The 22161-nt window shown below is 40.1% G+C and overlaps 4 protein-coding genes and 1 long non-coding RNA gene across 6 annotated transcripts; 4 read left to right on the top strand and 1 right to left on the bottom strand.

Moving 5' to 3' along the window:
* Positions 1–1083: 1083 nt before the first annotated feature.
* On the top strand, positions 1084–3603 carry LOC108609800 (mitochondrial sodium/calcium exchanger protein). Its single transcript, XM_018001548.2, has 7 exons — positions 1084–1455; positions 1521–1738; positions 1802–2208; positions 2265–2594; positions 2662–3024; positions 3094–3164; positions 3294–3603. The coding sequence occupies exons 1-7, from the start codon at positions 1363–1365 to the stop codon at positions 3531–3533; spliced, it is 1722 nt and encodes a 573-aa protein (XP_017857037.1). The 5' UTR covers positions 1084–1362; the 3' UTR covers positions 3534–3603.
* Positions 3569–5813, top strand: LOC108609807 (uncharacterized). Its single transcript, XM_018001560.2, has one exon. The coding sequence runs from the start codon at positions 3674–3676 to the stop codon at positions 5609–5611; it is 1938 nt and encodes a 645-aa protein (XP_017857049.1). The 5' UTR covers positions 3569–3673; the 3' UTR covers positions 5612–5813.
* A 5367-nt stretch (positions 5814–11180) lies between these two features.
* LOC108609780 (uncharacterized) lies at positions 11181–12208 on the bottom strand. The gene is made up of 4 exons (XM_018001526.2): positions 12065–12208; positions 11795–11989; positions 11565–11726; positions 11181–11509 (listed from the first exon to the last, which is right to left on the bottom strand). The coding sequence occupies exons 1-4, from the start codon at positions 12107–12109 to the stop codon at positions 11231–11233; spliced, it is 681 nt and encodes a 226-aa protein (XP_017857015.1). The 5' UTR covers positions 12110–12208; the 3' UTR covers positions 11181–11230.
* A 1651-nt stretch (positions 12209–13859) lies between these two features.
* Positions 13860–15123, top strand: LOC108609779 (uncharacterized). The gene has a single exon (XM_018001525.2). The coding sequence runs from the start codon at positions 13998–14000 to the stop codon at positions 15003–15005; it is 1008 nt and encodes a 335-aa protein (XP_017857014.1). The 5' UTR covers positions 13860–13997; the 3' UTR covers positions 15006–15123.
* Positions 15124–19338: 4215 nt separating this feature from the next.
* On the top strand, positions 19339–20497 carry LOC149269741 (uncharacterized). 2 transcript variants are annotated; one of them, XR_016269211.1, is made up of 4 exons: positions 19339–19496; positions 19555–19765; positions 19834–19956; positions 20011–20497. It is a non-coding gene; the product is annotated as an uncharacterized LOC149269741 (long non-coding RNA). The 2 variants fall into 2 exon arrangements; XR_016269210.1 differs by having other exon boundaries at positions 19834–20497.
* Positions 20498–22161: the final 1664 nt, after the last annotated feature.

Genomic DNA, 22161 nt, shown 5'->3' with positions numbered 1-22161 from the left:
TTAATTAATTTCCACCTGCCTCCCAATATATAGTGTATGTATATCTCACCTGTATATGACTGCATTATTTTTTATACATTATCGTGCCGAAATTATTGCAATGCCCCTGTGTTAGTTTGTTTTTTGATAATTGTTTAATTATTCAATACCAGCATAAAATATTTTATTATTTATCAATTAAATCCGTCCACGATTTTTTTTTTTTTTTTAATTGTCTTTCCTATTTTCTGATATATATTAAAAAATATATATAATACAAATTTTTCATTCTGAACTTTTTATTTAATTTTTGGAATTGAAATTGTTTTTAAAAAATGTAATGTACAAATTATGTTTTTGCAAAATTTTAATTTGCTTAATCAAAATATTAAAATTTTAATATGCAGCAAAAAGTGTTTAAATAATTGTTTGACAGAGAGAGAAAGAAAATTATTTTTATAAGATTTTAGTTTGCTTAAAATTTGTGAATAAGTAAAAAGAAAAAGTATAAATTATGTAAAATAAAATAAATAAATACATACCAAAAGTGTCCCACATAAATAAATAAATAAATAATACATATATATTTTTAAGTATTACAATCTTTTTATTCATTTAATTTCAGTTCGCCTGGGATAAAAATTGTAACGGAAATTTTGATAAAGGTGCAGGCGAACAGAACTGGTAGGGTGCAAAGTTTTATTTAACAGTACAGTAACAGTGTATAGGGGGAAAATGTTAGTTAACAGTGCACGCGGTACTTTCAACTTAATATTATTTTACATTGAGCTAACATATTTCTCTTCACTAATCGTGGGGGTCTTTTCGTCTGCAAATAAATGTAATTTACTCACACTCCGACAAATAACTGAGCCGAGCCAACGACAGCGTCGGTTTTATAACGAGCTCTTTCGCGATCGATTTTATTTCGCTCTGGTTCTCCCCGAACATTTGGTTGTGTTTGTATGATTATGTATTGGTTGTATGCGTGAATCGTGTTGACTATGCGCTCAACTCCTATATAAGTAGCACTTTTTACTCAGCTGCTCATTTCTTTTCGCCTGGTGCACCTAAAAATATAGTTTAAAGCTGCTGGCCCCAAATGGGCCATACCCTCGAAAAGTTAGTCATATATAAATATAATCTCATATTTTCCAAATGCTTGAAACACAACTCAATAACTAGACACTGCAAAAGGTACACATTTAACATTGAAGACTTATGGGAAGAATACACTTAAAGAAAGATTATTGTATATGTGCAGAGGGATTCCAGGGAGAGTCGTCATAGCATATCCCCCAGTCCCAAACAACCTTCTACAGTGCAACTTGATCTGCAGTTGGATGTCTGAAGGGAAAATTTGAACTAATAAAAGTATAGAAAATGGGCGTTGATCATTTTGAGTGGTTCAATGCGACAAATCAAACGTCGCTTCGCCCCCGAAGGCATCTAGCCTTCGCACATCCTCTAGTGCCGGTAAGTCTGTGGCCAAATCATATTTAAATGCTGTTCTTATCAGACACGTCGCTTTAAATTTGCAGGATAGCTGTGAGCGAATCGTCTTTCTGGACAAAGAAGAGCGCTGCAAGTATGCAAACACGAATCCATCGTGCATAAACCAGGTGTTCCTGTTCAACTACAATGCGTTCTTCTACTGCCAATGCGATACGGACGATCTGCTGAGCTTGGCGTGCACCGTCTGGCTGCTTCTCGAGTGCGTGCTCATCTTCTGGGTCATCTACTTTACGACCATTCAATAGTGAGTATTCCAGCCGATAGTAGAGGATAGCAGGGCGTAACCGATAACTGAATATCGTTTCAGTTTTGTGCCAGCTCTTACGGTCATAGCGCGCATGCTAAATATGAACGAATATGTGGCCGGCGAGACCATACTGACCTTGGGCAACAATGCTCCATCGATTTTCGGCAGCGTGCTTGGTATGAAAAATGAGTCGCGTCACGGCTACTCCGATACGATGTCGATAAATCTATTTATGGGCGTCTTTGCCACATCGCTTATCATGTGGGTGAGGCCCTTGGCCATCGATAGCGATTACTTTCTGCGAGACATGGGCTTCGTCTTGCTCTACGTGACCTTTGTGGACTTTTCGATTTATTACACCAGAGGCTATTTATCGATTGGATGGGCCGTGGCTCTATCACTCATATGCCCCATTTACATTGCCATTATACTTATCGATCAGTGTTTGCAAAATCGCAAGGATAGGGGTAGGCTGTCCACTAAATATGTGCCCGCATTATCGTCTAATCTTCTTCGTTTTCAGCATTGAGTCTGTCTATACCAAATACTACGGAGCCCGAGCCCGACCGCATGACCCATGTGAGAACAAGCTCGGCAACCAACATGGTTCGACGGTCGCCCAATGATAAAATATTCAAACAGTTCTTTAGAGTCCTGGACACCTTGGACAGAGGTCGGTTCTCCAGCCCGTGGGCGTTCTGCAAGCTGTGGGCCCTGGTTAAGGTGGTGCCAATGATTGTCTTGCGCCTCTTTATACCCGAAATATATAAGGATCAATCAGCTCACTCGTACTCAAAGCTGCTCATGTGCATTCAGATAACCCTAACGCCCACTCTCACCATGGCATTCATTGGTTCGTATTTGGTGTATTTCCTGCGTTTGGCAGAGATCTCTTCACATACCACCTTCGCCTGGCTTAGCTGAGAAATTTGACAAATTGTCCGACAAGAAGATCCTTGTGCTCATGGTCTGTGTTGTGGTCCTATTGCCCTTATCGATAGCTGCGTTATTCTATTCGCGCACGGATACGGTGCCCAAGTGGTACAGGTCCATGGAGGCATTGAATCTCATGGGCTGTCTGTTGGTTCTCTTTGTGATGACCAAGGAGCTGAACTCCTTGCTGGAGGCCGTTGGCATTATCGTCAAACGCAGTCACACCTTCATTGGCTGCACCCTCTACACCTGGGGCTCTGGATGGTCGGATCTGTTGCTCAATTTGAGCCTGGCTCGTAAAGGTCTGCCACGCATGGCCTACTCGGCTTGCTATGGCTCCATTATATTCTGTAAGCCAACTATCGCAACTATCGCAACTATTGCACTATCGATCAATGTCTACAACTGTCTCTTTTCAGCCATCTTTTCGTCCGTTTGCATACCATATCTTTATACCGCCATAGCGCCAAGTTCAACAGGAACCAACTATGTAAGTAAGATATTCTTCATATCAAGATTGAGTACTGATCTTTTCAAATCCATGCGGATGTAGTATGATCGATATTCTGTCTTCCATTCGCGATTAGTATTACTATAATGCATTTGATTTTCAATCTAGGTTACCAGGGGCACTCTGGGCGCTACGGCCTCTACTTTTCTTCTCATAAGTCTCGTATTGACAATTCTCTATGCGGTTTCAACGAATTTCATGCTGCGTCGCACGGGCGCATTGGTGGGCATAACCATGTATGTGTTATTCCTGATATTTTGCGTCTTCACCGAGTTTGAGATAATCCACGCGTATGGAACCGATCACACCCTGGATCACGACCATTACGATGAGAGCTATAGCACATGAGCCCGAGCTCTGAAATGAGTTCACTGTGAATTTGCAATCAGTTTAAATTAAATCAGACTAAAATAGTAAATTTGCATTTTTATTTTGTTCACTTTTTTTATTATTATTATTTTGCTTGGGATTTTATTAACTGGCTTAGAATGAAACAATTGAGGCGCATTGGATGGGGAATCAAGCAACATCGCCGCATCTACCTAGTCGCCTTACTGTCGTGCGCTTTGGTCTACTATGCCATCAGCAATCGAATGCCAAGTAGCGAAGATGCCCAGCAGTCATTCGATCAACCGATCGAGGCGGGGTATTTTGTGAATACCTCGGGCTGTCGCATGTTCGCCCTCAACCCTTGGCCAGCGGCACTAGCCTCGTATTTCCATCGACTGGACAATTACGCATGCAGTAAGCCAGCCATATTCGTAGCCAAAACGATGCGGGAAAAGAACTATTTACTGCGAACTTTGTCGGATGAGAAGGTGCTTAGACTCTTTCAGGTCAATCGAGTTTCGGATGTTGTCTGCACATATAAAACAGTTAGGCGTGTTGACGATCTCACCAATAAGTATGGTAAGGAGACAACTTTTCGGCTAGGCAGTCGGAAGATTCAAGTCAAAGTGGACGATGGATCGACCACATTGAGAATTTGGTGCGTCGATAGAAACAATCAGACGATCTATCGTGATGTGCATTTCTTTCTGCCTGCTGCCAATCGTCAAAAAGCGCGACTCAAGTCCTCGTCCGCAAATCGTCTGTCGGTGATGATAATTGGCATCGATTCGATCTCACATATGCACTATCTACGCTCCATGGATCAGCTGTCCGGCTACATCAAAACTCTGCCTCATGTGGAGTTCTGGGGCTATAACAGCGTGGGGGCCGATTGGTACGCCAACTTGATGCCGCTCCTGAGCGGATTGAATGCCAAAGAGCTGAAGACAAGCCGCTGCTATCACTCAAATAGCTACGATGATTGCGGCTTGCTTTGGAAGCACTTCAAGGCGGCTGGCTACAATACGAGCTATGCCGAAGACATGATTGGATCCAGCTTTAGCCAGGATCAGTTCCGCTTTCGCCAACAGCCCACGGACTTTTATCTTCGACCCGTGATGCGAGAGGTGCATAATCACACAGGCTACGTCATAGATGAGCTAGATGCCATCTCTTGTACTGGAAGTCGCAAGTATTCCGATATTCTGCACGAGTTCTTCTACAAGCTGACACCCCATATCGAGCGCACTCCCAGCTTCTCGTTCTTTTGGCAGTCCCAGGGCGTGCACGACTACCTGAACTATGCCCAGTTGCTGGACATGAATTATCTTCGGTTATTTCATCACTTGACTGAGAATGGGATACTTAACAGGACTCTGGTGCTCCTGATGTCGGATCATGGAATGCTCTCCAGTTCGTATAGCACCACCTATCAGGGCACGCTCGAAGAGTCGCAGCCCCTGCTAATAGCTATATATCCCAAATGGCTAGAGGAGGCTTACCCTCTAGCTATTTCGAATCTGCACAGTAATGATCGTAGTCTCGTCACAAGCTTCGACCTGCACGTGACCCTCAAGGACCTGACTAACTTGGAGCTGCTTCGCGATACAAACATTGAGAGCCAGATGATAAAGCTTGCAGCACTGGGTCGCAATATGGCCCGAGGTATCAGCCTATTCCTGCCGATACCAGAAACACGTACTTGTCCAATGGCAGGCATTCCCCCCGATTATTGCCTCTGCCACACCTCGATGCCGTTAGCTCCCGACGACGAAAGAGCCCTGATAGCAGGTGCATTTGTCGTGAAGCAGATCAACCTCATTATAGGAAATGAAGCACATTGCAGCCAACTGATACTGGGGGTAGTGAAGACGGCGCATGTCCTAAGCCGGGATTTCGATGACTACGGGTTCGATGTTCAGGTTCGACTGCAGACATTGCCAGGCAAGGGACTCTTTGAGGCAACCACCCGATTCCTTGGAAACTCAATAGACCTGAATGGTCCCATTCTGCGGGCCAACAAACATGGCAATGAATCCTACTGTGTGGATAACAAACGCATTGAATTATTTTGCTTTTGCACAAAATCTTTTTAGAGAAATCAAATTAGCTTTCATTTTAATCTATTTAATGAGTTCCACATAAACCTCACCGTTGTGTTGTTTTTTTTTTTTTTTTTTTAAGTCTAGATAAAAGTAAAACTAGTATGAGACTTTGTTCTGACTGTGGGCACGGCCCAGCTGAAATTTGGTAAATTCACTGTTTTATAAAATATATCTAGAGCATATATAGATCCAATTCTATTGTTTATCTAAATTGCACAAAGGACAATGTGATATTTTAGTTTTAATACATTTTTTTCTTGAGAAAACAGATGCATCACGCTTTCCACTATGCTAATACGCCCCTATTCGAATTGATCCACATTGAAACCGAGTCGAGTTCATAAGCACTGCTGATAAGGGCAATTACAACAAAGCATTTGTTAGATATCACCCGGTCGAGTTTGTGCCTAACAGTCGAGCCCCGCTCCATAAACGAGCTACATATATTTTCATTTCCATTTCCATTCCCATTTTCTGTTTCGGTTTCAGGCTTTCGTGGCGGTCCCTCAGCGAAACAAGCTCTGCGTTAGCTCAATTTGACGAACTGATAAATGTCAAATGGTTTATGACACTCGGCTTTCAATTCTGATTTCATCGAGTTTTTTTCTTTTTTTTTTATACCCTAAACTCCTTGCATTTGGGTAAATATATAAAGGGTATATTGGTTTTGTTAAAGGGCACGTAATAATATTTTATATTTATATTTTTTTATATTTTCATTTTATACTCCAACAATGAGCTGAAAGCATAGTAGTCATACTATACTATACCATACTATAATTGGGATAATTGTATTATATAAGCTTTATTTCAATGTAATGACTCTAGAATGGGATAAGTAGACCGTTCGCTCAAGTCGAACTAGGCTCAGTTCTTTCTGTAATGATATCTAAGATGACGAGAAGTACACTCAGATCTCCGTTTAAATCAATTCCAATTGTTTTTACTTTCTCGCTCTCTCTATATTAATAAATTATTATCAATACAAATGATTTTAAATTGAGATCAGAGTTTTACACAGCTGATAATGTTATACACATTGCCAAAATCGAGTGGACTTTATGATATCAGATAGAGTATCGTATCTTGTCTACGAAAAACATTCGACATTTGTATTGTCAGCTGTGTCATAGATTTTGCGTGGTGCTTATGCTGGCTCAGTTTATGAGCATTTTTATATTTATTGTCTCTGAATATGTTTTGTTGATGCTTTTTGTTTGGATTTGAATTTATGATTTTGGGCTTTCGTCTCTTTTTGATTTTTATATAGGTTATAATTTCCGATTGTGAACCATAAATATTATTGTTGTTCGCTTGGAATGGTCGCAGCACACTAAAAGTGTTACAGACGTCTGCGGTTGTTAATGGAATCGTCTTAAGACCAAGCAACAAAAAGCTTTTTGTTCAATTTGCTAAATACGAATGAAAATGAAAGTCTTTAATTACCTGTTGTTGAATAAAAGATTAAGTATAATCTTTCATATATGGTATTCCCAAGAAACTCTTACTTTATCAGTAAGGGGAAAACATATAATTCAGATTAAATAAAAATATAAAGGGAAAATAAATGTATATAAAAGACTTTGCGTACTGGAAAGTTATCTTATTTGATGATTTGACTCAATTTCATTTCATATGTTTAACAGGCTCTACATTTAATTGTTGTTTCAATAAAAAGCAAATGATGTACAAAATAAATAAATAAAATGTGTAAAAATCCTTTACATGAATCAACAATAGCTGCTGGCATTGGGATTGCCCGCAGCGGATAATTTGCGTCAAAATGTCAGTTTATTTGAAGAGCGAGTGGCCCAAGTCGCGAGCGATGAGAGACGTGCAATTGAATTAAAATTAAAATATATAGCGCAAAGGCTGACGCGAAACAAAAAATGAAAATGCAAATAAAAATTGCATTCGTTATAATTTTCAATTTATTTACGAGTTGCATGTGTGTGTGTGGGGGTGTGTGGGTGTGGGTGGGCATTCAGTGTTGCAACAAAAATTATAAATTTAAAAAAATAATTAAAAACCATTTGGCTGGTGCACCGCGGATGCCAATGCCAAATGCCGGGATTCAGTTTATTCAGTTTGTCCACGGCACACAACTCGCTTTCAATTAATGCAAAATGTCCTAAAATGAACGCATTTCTCACTGATTGTTGGCGATTGTCAAGCGGCTCGCTGCGTACAAATTGGAATGCGTCCGCGAAACGTGATCCCCGGGTGAGCCGCACGGTGCCAATTCCGATTGTCAGCCGAGAGCCCACAGTGCATAGCTGCGTTTATTCTTTTTGTTTCGTTAAATAATGGGATAAAAGTATATGAAATTAAGCAATGGACTGTTCCAGCTGCCAACTGACAACTGCCAACTGCCAACGGGCAACGGACAACGGGCAACGGCTAACAGCCAACTGCCAGTTGCCAGTCAGCTCTTTCAAGTTTGTTCAAATTGTCACATGAGATTTTAATACATTAAGCCAGCAGCGAGACTCTCACATAGCATACAGAGACCTCTTCCATAAATAATTTTGCATTTAGCAAAAATCAGCAACTATTTTAATATTTGTCAATTCAATTCTCCAACTATAAATTGATAATTCCAAAAATAGTGCATGCCAATGTATTTAAAATTTCTAAATATATCCATTACGGCTGAAGTCTTCTAGGTCTTATCGTCTAGTCAACATCAGCGTAGTATTTCCAAGTGCTCTCGATTGTAAATTCGGCTGTCTGGGGGCCACAACGTCAATGTCCAAGTATAAATCTCAAATTGGGCAAACAGGTAATCACTCAAATCGCCCTGATTTGGCTCAGATTGTTAGTGCCATAAATAGTTGTCAATGGCTGGACGGCTGGTGTGTGCGAATGGCTCATAAATTAATTCAATCAATGTCAGAAAGAAATTGTTATTTCACATCTGAGTGCGGTCGTAAATTGCCAGCCGTGTCGATCTTATCGCTAATCGATGTGTATGTCGGGCGGGTGGGTCGATGTGATGGGGTTGCAGCCATCAGCCATCAGCCCATTGCGCGCTCATACTGCGACTATTCGTGGCCCATAAATTAGGACAAAACTAATTTCTAGTATATATTTTATGGGCGCATCTAATTGTCCCAGCGATAAGCATTTGTTGAGCATGCTCTCTGCTGAAAAGTGAGTGTATTCATTGCCTTTATATGAGTACTTATACTTGATGTTCTTATGGGCGATGTATTCATTGCCCAGTGAAGTCAATCAAAGATTCATCTGTCAGCTGACAAATGATTTTAAAATCCCTTGCGCAAAGCTGCATCACTTAGCCCAGAGCCCAGGAGTCAAGCTACTGCTACTACAAGTACTGACATTGGACACTGAATGAAAACAGAGAAAAAGAGAGAAAGAGAGAGAGAGAGAGGGGAGACAGAGAGAGAGAGAGAAACACACACATTCCACAGATATCGGATGCGGGAAACAGACACTTTAAATGCTTGCGATATTGTCAATCAAAATCCAATCGAAGCCATGAATCATGACAGCCAGAGGATGGTTATGCTGATGATGGCTTCAAGAGCGACTCTCATTCAACACTGATGGATAGATGGATGGCTGCCTGGCTGCCTCGATGCCTCGATGCCTCGCCTGCCTCGCCTGCCTCACTGGCTGCAGTTCGAAAAAATTGAAATCGCTCAAACAGTGAATGCGTGTTGAATGCTGTTGCCCCCTGCACCCCTTGTCCCCCTCGCCCACCAAGTGCCAGGCACTTGTCGTTTAAGCAGCACTGGCAAAAAGCATTTAGCATTGGCATCCTGTAGCCAGCCTCATGCCACATGTCACATGCCACACGAGATCCTCATGCGAGTGTCGAGTACATTGGGCTCCTCCTCATCCTCATTCTCATCATCATCAACATCATCATCTCGAACGTCGCCATCGTCATCAGTCAATGTCATTGAGATAGTTTTGACATTTTTATGAGCAAATGATAAGACCCACTCGCTCAGCTGGGTGCTCGTCTGATGGCCAATGTTTGACACTTGCCAGCCCCACTCGCAATTCACAATTCGCATTCCACCACCACCACCACAACCTCTCTTAGCCACACGAGTTGTAGACAGTTTTTTTTTGTTTTCTTTTTTTTTTTTTTAATATTGTCTGTTAGCGTTTATTGTGTGCATTTGAAATTTATGACTTCAAATGGCTTGATTATCTACGTATACGTTATTTTTTGCTGTTTTAAATTTAACGCTGACAGAATACAGCCCTATCTTCCAGTATTGCCACAGCTATCTATCATGATGGGCAGACCCAGACATAGTATTTAATGACCTCATTAAACATTAGTCACTTTAAATGGCAAACTGGGATCCCCTGCCTCACAATGGCTGATAGTAAATACATCGAATTTTTTGGCGGACTTACAGTCTGGTATATACAAAATACAATATATAGAATATATTAATATTATTAATATACAATATCAAAATTATATCTTAACTTGTCTCCTTTCACTTAGTGAACGAGTTTAATTAGAATTTTTAGAATCAAGCCTAAGCTGCTTAAATGATGATATATATAATTAAAGTTCACACATGGGAAATTCAATAAAAAATTATGCACATCGATTTATATAAATAAATTGGTTTGCTCAATTGTCAGCATCAAAGCATTCAACATCTAAATATCCTGGTTGACCTAAGCCATTGGGTAATAAATTTTGTAAATGATTTCCTGATATTATAGAATTTACTAGATGAAAAAAAAAAACCGAATAGGAATTTTGGAAGCCAGCATTAATAATTGCAGCGCATTGTTGCTGCTGGCCAATGGCGAAAATTCAGCTTTGCCTACTAATGTTGACTTCCGCTTCCGCTTGAAAGTTCAAAGTATATTTCCGCTTGCTCTTTTTATGCTCGCTCTCTCCCACTCTCTCACTTTCTCGCTCATTTTCCATCACAAATAGCTGTGAAATTTGTTATCGCTGCATTTGCAAACAAACACAAAAGTAAAATTAAAATTTCCGTAAAATATTGCAGCAGAAAAAATACATTTATACATATATACATGCTTGTATATATAGTGAAAAAAACAACTTACAAATCAGACAAATAAATTTGCAAATAAATACCCATACGCGAAATATTTGACATTTATTAATTAAAAATGGGCGCAAAATTTATATTAATTTTATTCAAATTGTCAACGGCAACAAAGGAAGCTAATTTCAATTTATTTTATTTGTCTCTCTCAGGTCTGTCAGCCGCCCCCTCACCGCCCTTTGGACACCCCCTTTCGAACTGCCAGAAAAAGAGCATTGATAAAATTGGCATTTCTAAAAATTTATTTATAAATGCATAAATATCTGAATTGCTTTTATCTGTCGCAGTATAAATCACACGTATTAACAGAATAACGGTTCTTTATCAGAAACATTTAGCTAAATAAATATTATAAATAGCGGGTAGGTCCTTAGAGATTCCCAATGATAAGTGAATGACTGAGTAGGTGGCTTTAGTGGGGAAGATAACTGACCCAGCAGCTTACATATGTATATAAACTCTATATACATATATACATACATATATATTATTATTATAACAAACTTTATTTCTCTTTCAATCATACTCTATTCGCTCAATACCTCTTAAAATCATTATACGCAACAATTCTTCTACATATTAAATATCTATATTTCCTAATTATCAGCCTCATGTAAAGCAGTAAAGTTACGAGCTCTATGCCCAGTGCTAGCCAGATGAGCAGCTTGGATAACTGATGGACCCCTTGGAATGCATCGTAGACAACATACTCACATCCGCGAGTAACTAGAATACCTTGGCGATAGCACACGGCAGGCACCCTGCGCAAGTAGTCCAGGTAAGTTTGAGGACCGCTCAAGCCGCAACAGCCCATCTGAGAAAAGCAGCGTATACTAGATGTATATTTCCCAAAAAGAAAGCCCACATACCTTCGCCTGCAAGTCCAACCACTTCGGGTCATCGTTCTCAAAGTAATCCTGGTAGTATTGCAGAAGCAAGAGGTTCGCGTCGTCGCCACTGATGAGTGGTTGCAGCTGCACCACACATAGCGCATATGTGCGGTGCATGGCATATATCAGCAGAGGCACATACTAAGGCAGGCGAATAGAACAACCATTCAAGCAGATAAACTCTTATATATGTATGTGGGCTCATTTACCAATACAGACAGCCACTCTGACACCATATACATCGCACTAACACTCAAGTATATCAGTAGCACTTCAAGCACTATTATGGCCGTCAACGATATGTACACTTTGATCACATTGAATTTCATCTGCTGGAACAAACTCGGTTCATCATAGTCCAATATGCTAGGCAGGGTTATGCGGACTGTTACCACAACGATACACTTTAAGAGGAGTCAGCGATTAGAGCTTTGGGATTTGTAAAGTCGTAAATATTATTTATTGTAATATATGCTTACTCCGAGTAGAACTACGAGGGAATAGTTTATAGCTGTTGTGATCATGTTTTTAATACACAATAATTTTATTTAAGATATCGAAAAGTTCACCTAAATTTTGACGCATGTTGCTAAGTTTATTATGCATACAATTTGCTGGTTGGACTTAATTCAGAGCCGGAGCAGGGGCTCAAGATTCTGCTTATCCCGAAAATAAAGTAATGAATCGAGAACAGGTCTTCTGAGACTTTCTCTCGTTATGAAGGAGGAACTAGTGCAAGAAGAATGGTGTGGATAAAAGCGTATGATATGATATATAAGGAAAAAAATCTGTTATACTTTCCATGCAGACTTTGCATATTTATATATACCATACGATCTTCAAACTGGGTATTATTATCTGATCTTATATACATCATCACTCGATATGAAACATCAATCAATAATGTGAATATAACTGTTTTGGTTGTTCAACATGCTTAACATAGCTAAGTGTAATCTGCACATATTAATATCAAGTGCATGTACATAGACTTTTATTCCCATACGATTATTTATTATAAATGTAGAGCTGAAATTCAATTTTATTTATTTTCATTTTTTGCACTTTATTTTATTTTATTTTATTTTTTTGTGTGAACAAATTTGCATTGTTGATTTATGGGATTTGTTATATTTGACAGTTGCTATTGTTGTTGTTGCTGCTGTTGTTGTTGTTGTGTCAATGGCATTTTATTAGAGTCGCATTGTGTGTGTCTGTGTCGCGTGTTTTGTGGGTCCCTATTCTATAATCGGCTTTCTATATTAATTTAAATTTTATTTTTGGCATTTTATTATAATTACTCTTGATAAATGTAAATAGTCATCGTTAGCATCAGCATTGTTATTATTTGTTATATTTTTGTTGTTGCCAGTGCAGATATTAACCGGCTTTGCACGGTCAACTGAGTTGCTCTCTATCTATATAAGCATTGTTTTCTGGCTATCAATATATATTTTTTGGTATTTCAAATGGTAAAGAAAATTTATTTAATTTTGTAGCTATAAATAATGTAAAGTATGCAAAAATTTCCTTTATTATTGGGAACTTAGGATATCATAAGTGATTTATCTCAATTTGACATATTTATTTTTACTATCTAACATATTTTTACTACACCTATCTCATTAGGGAATTTGAGTTTCTGTCTTCTATGGTATTTTTGTTTTGTGGGCCGAAAATTCCCGCCACAAATACCGCGCTGCGCCCACCCCCACTCCTCTATAAAATACCAAAAATATTCTGCGGTTTTGAATGTTTTTAATTGTATTATTAGTAATTGCTATTGCCGTTGCCGTTGCTGTTGCTGTTGTTGTTGTTTATGCAAAAAATTAACATTCTATGCTCTTTGTAGTAAGCGCCCATGAAACGAGGACAATCCGCATTGCTATTAAAAGGAGCGAGAAAAAAAGAGAGGGTTTAATATTTTGCACAAACATGTATTATACTTTTTGGATATACTTTATATTTATAATATTTTAATGCTAATTTCAACAAATCCAAAAGTATTTGTGGCTCGCACCCCAAACACAATTTATGCATGCACTTTTGTATCTGCTGGTGATATTTTAATTTTACTGTCACATTTGATCATAAATTTGCCGATTAATAAATAATTCGTCGTGCGATTTTTGTTTTGCCAATTTGTTGGCCCTAAACATGCCTAAAAACCGGCTATTTTCCCCCCAACAGGAATTTGTGTAAGCCTGCTGCAGGATTGTGGACTTTTTCGTTATGTGGTGATGGAGCTAAAGCTGTAAATGCTCAATTACGAATGGATAAGTTTTAGAATCTAGTTAGTGAAATATGTCAAGCAATTAGTTTTCACCCAAAATTCAATGAAATACTCACACAAACACAGTATAGATTCATATTACTTAAGTACACAAAATCCTTCACTAACCAGCTGCAAAGATGATGAACGAAGGGCGTCGCAATAGCTATGATGTAGTTTCCATACCATCGTATGAGTCACTGACGCAGCGATCGGAGACCTCGGAGAAATTGCCGAACGATGTGGCAGTAACCAGTCAGATGGTGCAAAACTTGCTAACTGATGAGGAGAGACTGAGGCGTTGCTCGAAGATCCGCGATATAAAATCGAATGCACCAACGCCGCCCGTCTCGTTAGCTGAGGACCTTTTGTTTTGTGAGCTGGACGCCTTCTCGAATGAGACCTGTAACTACGATGCTTCCGATCTGCACGTGGCAGAAGCGTTCAGTTCCCAGCTCATGATTCTCTATGAGCAGGGCGATATCCACAGCGCTCTACACTTTCTACTTGACTCGCTTCACAATCCCTTCGCACCGCGGGCTGTGGGCACGGTGTTCGTTGAGCAGAGCATTCGAGAGGAGATCATTGCGCGCATCCAAGATCGAATGAGGCCGCTGAGTTTTAAAACCGCCTTGCATCCCAATTACCGCAAGACTAAGAAGGTGCTCACCAGCTTGGATGTGCAGATTGTTAGCGCCACGGAGAACAGAGTGCCGCCCCCATTCTCCTCGCCCATTGTGGTCTGCGACTGCGAGAGCAAAATGCTGGGCACCCCTCCCACTGGCGTCGTCTGTTTGCGATCATTCCACGACAACCTCGAGATCGTTGAGTGGTGCAACAAGGAGAGTTTGCAATTCGAGAGCATCAGCGTCTGGAACGAATGCGTGGAGAGTCTCTATCAGCTGGTCGCCACTCTGAACTGCAACACCTTCTACTTTAACAGCTGCAATGTCAGCCTGGAGCCAATCACTCCATTTGAGGCCGAGAAGAAGACTACTGTCTGCATTGCCGATGGCTTTCACTATGAAACACTGCAGATCGGAGAGCAAATAAAAGTCGTCATATTTCCCATTGGCTCACATATCTGGCAAAGAGTTGAGGAGCCCAGCGAGCCTCCGCCGTCTCCCATTTCATTCCTAAACAGCTGATCTGCCGAATCGTCAAGTCCCTTCCTCATCCTCATCAGCAGCAGCTGCCGTTGGGAGTTTTCGATAAAAAATAAAGTCGTTCAATTGTTTTCGCCAAAAATATAAACTTCCATCAATACTTTGCAGTTATTTTTGGATCAATGATAACGCATTTTATGCTAATTGACTTTGTTGATGCTGATGATGATGATGATGCTGATGATGGGGCTTTCGAATATGATGGCAGCTGTCAGCGGCCGTAATACGCTTAATATATGGATATATTTTGTTTTCCCTCTCTCTCTCCCTCTCTTTCTCTCTTTTTTATTTGGTTAGGGTTCGCTTAATGAGTTCGTCTTATGTAAATATGAGCACTTACCCAAACGGGTTAGCCACATGACTAATTCAGCTTCCTCAATCAAGTGCATCTGTCCTCCTCCCATTTCTCACTTGACCATGGCCTGGGACATGGCCCCTACCAAAGCTCTGAATGGTGTTAATACTAATAAATCACGTTTCGCTATGCTCGAGAGTGAGTGTGTGTGGTCTTCTACTTCAAAGGTTCTATAAGCCTTGGGAAAACTATTTTCAAATACGCTTCAGGCAGGTGAACTATTATAGCTTTAATTTCATTTGTTTTTAATTAAATTAAATCTTTTAATGCGTTTTTTTATATAATAATGCCAATTATATCATTTTTGATACATATACTTTACAAAAATAGAAAAAATTATAAACATTTTTATTCTAAGAAAAATTAAAAAATGTAAATGAAATGTAAATGTAAATGAAATAAAATATATAATGAAAATATTTCGTAGTAAAGTTGTATAAGTATAAAACAAATTGTTAGCATTTACAAAATATTTAATTAAATATTTTATTTGTTTATATATACTTTTTTTACTCTTAAAATTTTTAATAAATTGGTAAAAATGTGAAAGAATTAGAAATAATTTATTTTTCAAAAATATTATATAAAAACTCAAATTTAAAAATCTTTTTTTGTATTTAAAATATAGATGTATAAAAATTACAAACATTTTGAATGTAAATTGTGTACAAAATATATGTATATATATTAATTGGAATATATTTCTTGAAATATTTATCTAAAACTATTATCAAGAAAATCTCTTGCCAAAATCCACATATTCAAGAGTGCATTCGATAGTCTGCTTAAGTTGATCAAATCAAGCCCACTTGCTTTGCGCTGCATTCGCGATGCTTCAACTCAAATTTACGATTGACATTTAAGAGCGCCAAGCCGGACACGTTGTGCGGCGAATTCAGCTGGCCAATAAAATCATCAGTTAACGACTTAGGCGCGGATGATGCGTGAGTGACGGAGTCATCGTTGAGTCGTCGTCGTCGTCGTCGTTGTCGTTGTCGTCGGCATGGACGCACCTCCCAGCACTTAAGAGCGCCAAAAATAAGCCTGGCTCATCTTGGCGATTATCAGTATTGAATTTATACAGCATAAATCTCTTGGCAAGTGACAGAGCGACGCAGACCCCGGATCAAGTGGACATGAGCGCAGATACATATATGTATGTATGTGTTAGTGTTTATGCCTGCATGTGTGCTCGTCTCTCTGCACAGACTCCACATGGCGCAGGTGTAGCTGTAGCTGTAGCTGTAGCTGCAGCTGCAGCTGCAGCTGGAGTTGGAGTTCAGTCTGGGCCTCTAACTGTGGGCCATGCGTTGAATTCATTACAAAATGCGGTTTCAATTATTTGTCAAAATGTCCGTCTGCCTGTTGGCCCTCAATGGATGTGACATTGATGTTGACATTGACGTACGGCCAGGCAAGGCGAGCTCCACCTCTGCCCGCTCCGATTGCGACAATACAAATTAAATTGTTAATGGGCAGTGAGTCATGCAACCAGTCAGTCAGTCAGTCAGTCAGTCAGTCAGTCAGTCTGTTCGTCTGTCAGTCATGCCATCAACTAGACATGCGACAAGTCAGTGCGTTTTAGCCTTTATTTAATATGGCATTTCATTGTTATATTCGCATTGATATTATGCAAATGACGCATTAGCCTGAGTAATTGCTGCATTGCAGCATCCACAATGCCGGAACAGTTTACTACAGTGATCACTATGCATTGGCTGCCACACGTAAAATGCAAGCACAATCGGCTCTGCTAGACACCTTTATGTGATTTCGCTTAACTTACAAAAGACTTAACTGCAGCAAAAGTCGGCTGCATTTAATTGCCATCTTAACGATCTAATATGCACTTCAAGAGACACTTAAGCAACTACTAAAAGAAGTTTAACTAGTAAAATTTATAGAGGTAAAATTGAACAAGTACTAGAGCTGGTTGTATATGAAGAAATGTCTATTTGAGGCTTTAATAGTTTGTTTTGCTGTCTGCTGCCTGCTGGCTCGACACAAGTATACAGTATTTCCTCCCAGTCAAACATTCATGCTAACAGATCCCACACTTATTCAATGTTTTAAAGTTTTGGCAGTCGAATAAATAATTAAGGCGTCTGCATGCGTGAAAGTCAATTAGACTCGATCGAAACGTTAAAGCTGAGTATTTAAGAGTTTGCTGAGCGGGTCTAGTGGGGGGCTGGGGGCTTAGGTAAGGAGTACAAAGTGCAGAGAGGACCTAGGACTGCCCCTCAGCTGTAGCTAAATCTAAAGCTGTAGCTGTCAGTTTCAATCGTGTCTGCAGAACTTGTCACTCATTCAATAGTTTGAAAATTGCAAATGTCACTTACAACTCACACACACATACGCACTCATGTGTGTGTGTGTGTGTATCCGTAGCTGTGTGTAAACATTCTAGCCAAGGATGCGTCTGAGACAATGTTGCTGGAGACGCTGCCAAAGGACGACAAAGTCTACCAAGAATGCCAGAGGATGACGCGCCAGCAGACGACGCTGTGAATTAAAACAAGGCCAGGAATAAAATAATAAAAGGACAAAAGACAAAAGCATAAGAAAACTTGAGCAATGTGTACGCGTGTGTGTGTGTGTGTGTGTGTGTATGGCTGGCTGTGGGTGGTAGAGTAAGTAGATATATATGTATGAGTGTGTGTGGGCGTGTGTGGCTGGGCACGTGGATATTGACCCATTTAGTAGTTTGAGTAAGCTCGCTGAGCCAGTGCAATATTTTGTGGGCCACACGCTCAACCACCCAACCACACACAAACACACGCACACGCACACACACACAGAGACCGAGTACAGCATGTACGCATCAAAATCAGACTTGTAATCCAAGTGCAAGTTGCGAATCCAAAAATCCATCCATCGGTTGCAGCAGCAGCAGCAGCAGCAGGAGCAGGAGCGGCAACATCTTCTGGCAGCATCCTTCGCCTTGGCCAGGCGACATCCTTCGAGCTTGAGCTTGCAAGCAGTTGCGCAAGGAGCAAAACTCGCTGGGCTGATGTCACGTAGATAGACAGAGACATGCAACTGACAGACAGATGGAGAGACACTGTGACACGACACATTGACTGACAGCTGCAGGGGCCGAGCTGAGCTGAACTGAGCTGGGGCGAGCTGAGGCGAGCTGCGGCGAAGGTGAGGGTGTGGCTAGGCCGGACTAGGGGCCATAGGGCGGGGGCGTGGCAACTGGCAAGTGCAAAGGATTGCTGCAAGAAACGGCGTGTGCAAACAAACCGAAAGACAAAAGCAAATGACGAACGTTTTGTTGGCAATACTGAGGAACTGACAAGCCCAGAGTGTAGCCCAGAAAGAGAATGAGCATGAGTAGGAACTAGAGAAAGGGAGAGCTTCATGCACTTAGATGCATATTGAAGGCGTCAAGGAGTGCGGAACAACTGGCGATTGTGGAACAGCAGCCAAAGCAGGACAAAGCCATCAAGCCATCGCAGACTCCCACTGCTAAACACACTTGAAGTCGATTAACTTCAAAGACTTAAAGCAATATATATGTGTATATATGGAGAGAATTATATTAACAAGATAATGCACTGAATGAAAATTGAAAACTATTGTAGTAGCTCACAAAGTTCTGCTTAAGACTTTTACAGATTCCAAAAAATAATATAAGTATAATATATAAAAAATAGTTTAATTTATTTTGGTTTTTTTTTTTTTTTTTTTTTTTTTTTTTAATAATGAATTGATTTTTATTTACTAAGCACTCTCTGAATATTTTTGAATATGTATATTATACTTATATTGATCTTATTTTCATTTTAATAATGCAAAAAATACAAAATTTCTTTATTCGCTGTGTAAATAAAATATAGTAAAGAAAACTTAAGTATATGTAGACCTAAACAATAATAAAAAATAAATAAATTAGAGAAAATAAATGTTTAAAATCAAATATATTTGTAGACATATAAAATTTCTTGACGATTTCAAATAGTCTTCTTCTCTCAGTCTTTCATTTATAAATCGAGACTGACATTAATATGTCTGTTAACTTTAATTATTACCAAGAAAAAATTGTAAGGCTTTCCGCGGAGTGAGAAAAAACAACCAAAGTAAAAACATTAAAAAATTAATCGCAAGCGCAAATTGTGAGTCGCTTTTATTTTTTAAAGGTTTTTTTTTTCCATTTTTTTCTGTTTTATCTAGGGTAAAAACAAATAAAGAACACTCATTACCGCGCTTCCCTAGCAAAGCGGAACGCCGAACGGGGAGGTCAAGTGCGCTGTGTTGTCCTGGCGCTGATTTGTCCTTTTGACGAAACATTAGGCGGACAGGCGAATATGAGACACGACGAAGCAGCAGGAGCAGAAGCAGCAGTAGGAGCAGGGGCAGCAGCATCAGCACAGGACTTCATCCAGTAAAAAGTGTTTTTAATATAATTTTTTTCACATTTAATTTTTTGCGTTCACAATTTTTTGAATGAAGTTGAAAATCATAAAACACACAACACAGCAGACGCCGGGCTCCAGCTCTTCAGGGCGGATGAGACGAGACGAGACGGAGGCCGAGGCCGAGGCCGAAGCCGAGGCAACTGAAAAATAAATAAGAGTAATTAAATTTCGTAACAAACATGACGAGATAATGGACCGAAGCCATTAACAGTGCCCGGACCGTCAGTCAGGCCAGCGTCTGACCGCTGCAAGATGACGAGAAGAAGCTGTTGACGCCTGGATAGGACAGTGGGACAGCGGGACAGCTGGACAGCTGGACAGCAGGACAGCAGCGGGACGGTGAGAGGAGCAGCTGGCGCCAGTTGCTGCGCAACCCGTTCATATATCACGCCTGAGCGCTTGGCAGAAGAAGAAGAAGAAGGCAGCTGCTTTAATGTCCTCAGCATTTTTCACATAACCTACACCAAGTCTCTCAGATGTCCTTTGACAATACCCCTAGCCAGAGGCGAATTTATCTCGATTCAGCTGCCTCGCCCCATTGCCATCTGAAGTTTTACTGCAGCTCTTGGTTCTGGATTGATTGAAAGCTCGCCACTCATCGGGGTCAGAGTTCATAGACTGAGTGATGGATTATCGAATTCAGTTCCAAGATGAAGCAAATTTCAGATATTGAAGATATTACTTGATCTTACCGGATATATTCCAACTAAATAATATTAAATAAATATATAACAAAATTCTATGAGAACTTATAATATGTTAAAAAATTCAAGCTCTTTTCACTATCTTGAGTTGATTGAGTTGATTGTCCAACAGCGACTGCAAGTGCGCAGAATGTGCTGCTCCATCAATTCTGACATGCAAGCTGGAAGTTGCGGAGGATTTGTGAAGCAGAGCTGCCCGTCTATCCAGCCATCGATAGCCAAGAGACAGCTGCACAAAATTGGCCAGCGGACCAAAGGGCGGGGCGACTGCGGAGGAAACCCAATGAATGGGAATGCAATGCGCGGCATATGCGGCGACTTGGCAGTTGCCAGCGCCAAGGACATGGAGCAAGACGCTCGACGATGGATTATGCTGCTTCTGTTGACCGAGCACTGAGTGGGGCGGAGCGCGTTTGAAGTTTGGAACTTGGGAGCTTGGGGCTTGGGGCCTATACAACATCAGCATCAGCATCAGCATCAGCGTCAGCGTCATCAAACTGACGTTGTCTGTGCGAGCTGTTTACTTGCGTTATCCTTTTGGCACTGACCGCTTTTGTTGTTTTGTTATTTTTCATGTCAGTCAAGAATTGGCAAGCAACGAGCAAAACAGGACATGGCCGATGAAATATGTTTTATATATATAAAGAGGAAGAGGGAGTGGGAGAGGGGGAGACTGAGAGAGTCTAGCATCAGCCTGGACGAGCAGTTGGAGCACATTGCATCAATATTGAAACGTCAACATCAACTCGCCAGCGGCGAAATGGCGCTCAGTGCATAGACAAAGGCAAGCAACGGCAGGGAGAGTGGGCAGAGTGGGCAGAGGGGCGAGGACAAGGACAAGGGCGACGACGACCCAAAAAAGCTGATGAAGAGTTCAAATTTTTCTTTGTGTGATTTGACGAATGAGCTGTCATCTTGCATTGGAAATGCTCTCTTGGCCCACACACACACACACACGCATACACACACACGCACACACACACATGATCTGATGGCTGATGGCTGATGGCTTTCTTGTTTGTTTTCTTTTTTCATTCTATAAAAAGTTGCTGACCATTTCTTTTGATGGTTAGTTAAGAAGCATGCTGAAAGCAGCAAAGGAGCCTGCATTCACAGACAGTTGGATAGATAGTTGCTTTTTGTTTGCCTTTAGCGCAATTTTAAATTGCCAAAAACAGAAGATTCTAACGAGCCTAACTGAAAATCTGCTGAAATATCTAATGTTTGTAGGAGTAAATATTTAAGATGAATATAAAATTGCAAAATACATGCATGCACATAAGTATATACATGCAAACATATATATACATATACGTAGGTAAAAAGCATTCATTATAATATAATTGGCATTCCATTCATCGGAGTCTGCGTTATTAGAGAATTACATAAAAGAGCTAGTACTAATGGGATGATAAGCTCTTTTTTTCAAAATACAGCAAGCACAGTATATGCAATTTTAACTAAATGTAAACAGCCTTACATATGAAAGAAAAATCTTTAATCAATTGGCCTCTATTTCGATTTCAGTTAGAAAATATTTTAGGTTTGTTATATATTATATACTTATATATCATTTTATAATATAATTGGCCTATCTGAAAGATAGATAAGAGCAAGGAAAACAAGTCCCAATAATAGGCTTAGTTTAAGTTACATTT

This window comes from Drosophila arizonae, chromosome 3 (genome assembly GCF_054131065.1).
Source record: "Drosophila arizonae isolate 15081-1271.41 chromosome 3, UAZ_ARI_1.0, whole genome shotgun sequence".
In the NCBI taxonomy this organism is placed as follows: Eukaryota; Metazoa; Arthropoda; class Insecta; order Diptera; family Drosophilidae; genus Drosophila; species Drosophila arizonae.
The sequence above is the reverse complement of the archived record's forward strand: the minus strand, read 5'-3'. Positions and strand labels throughout refer to the sequence as shown.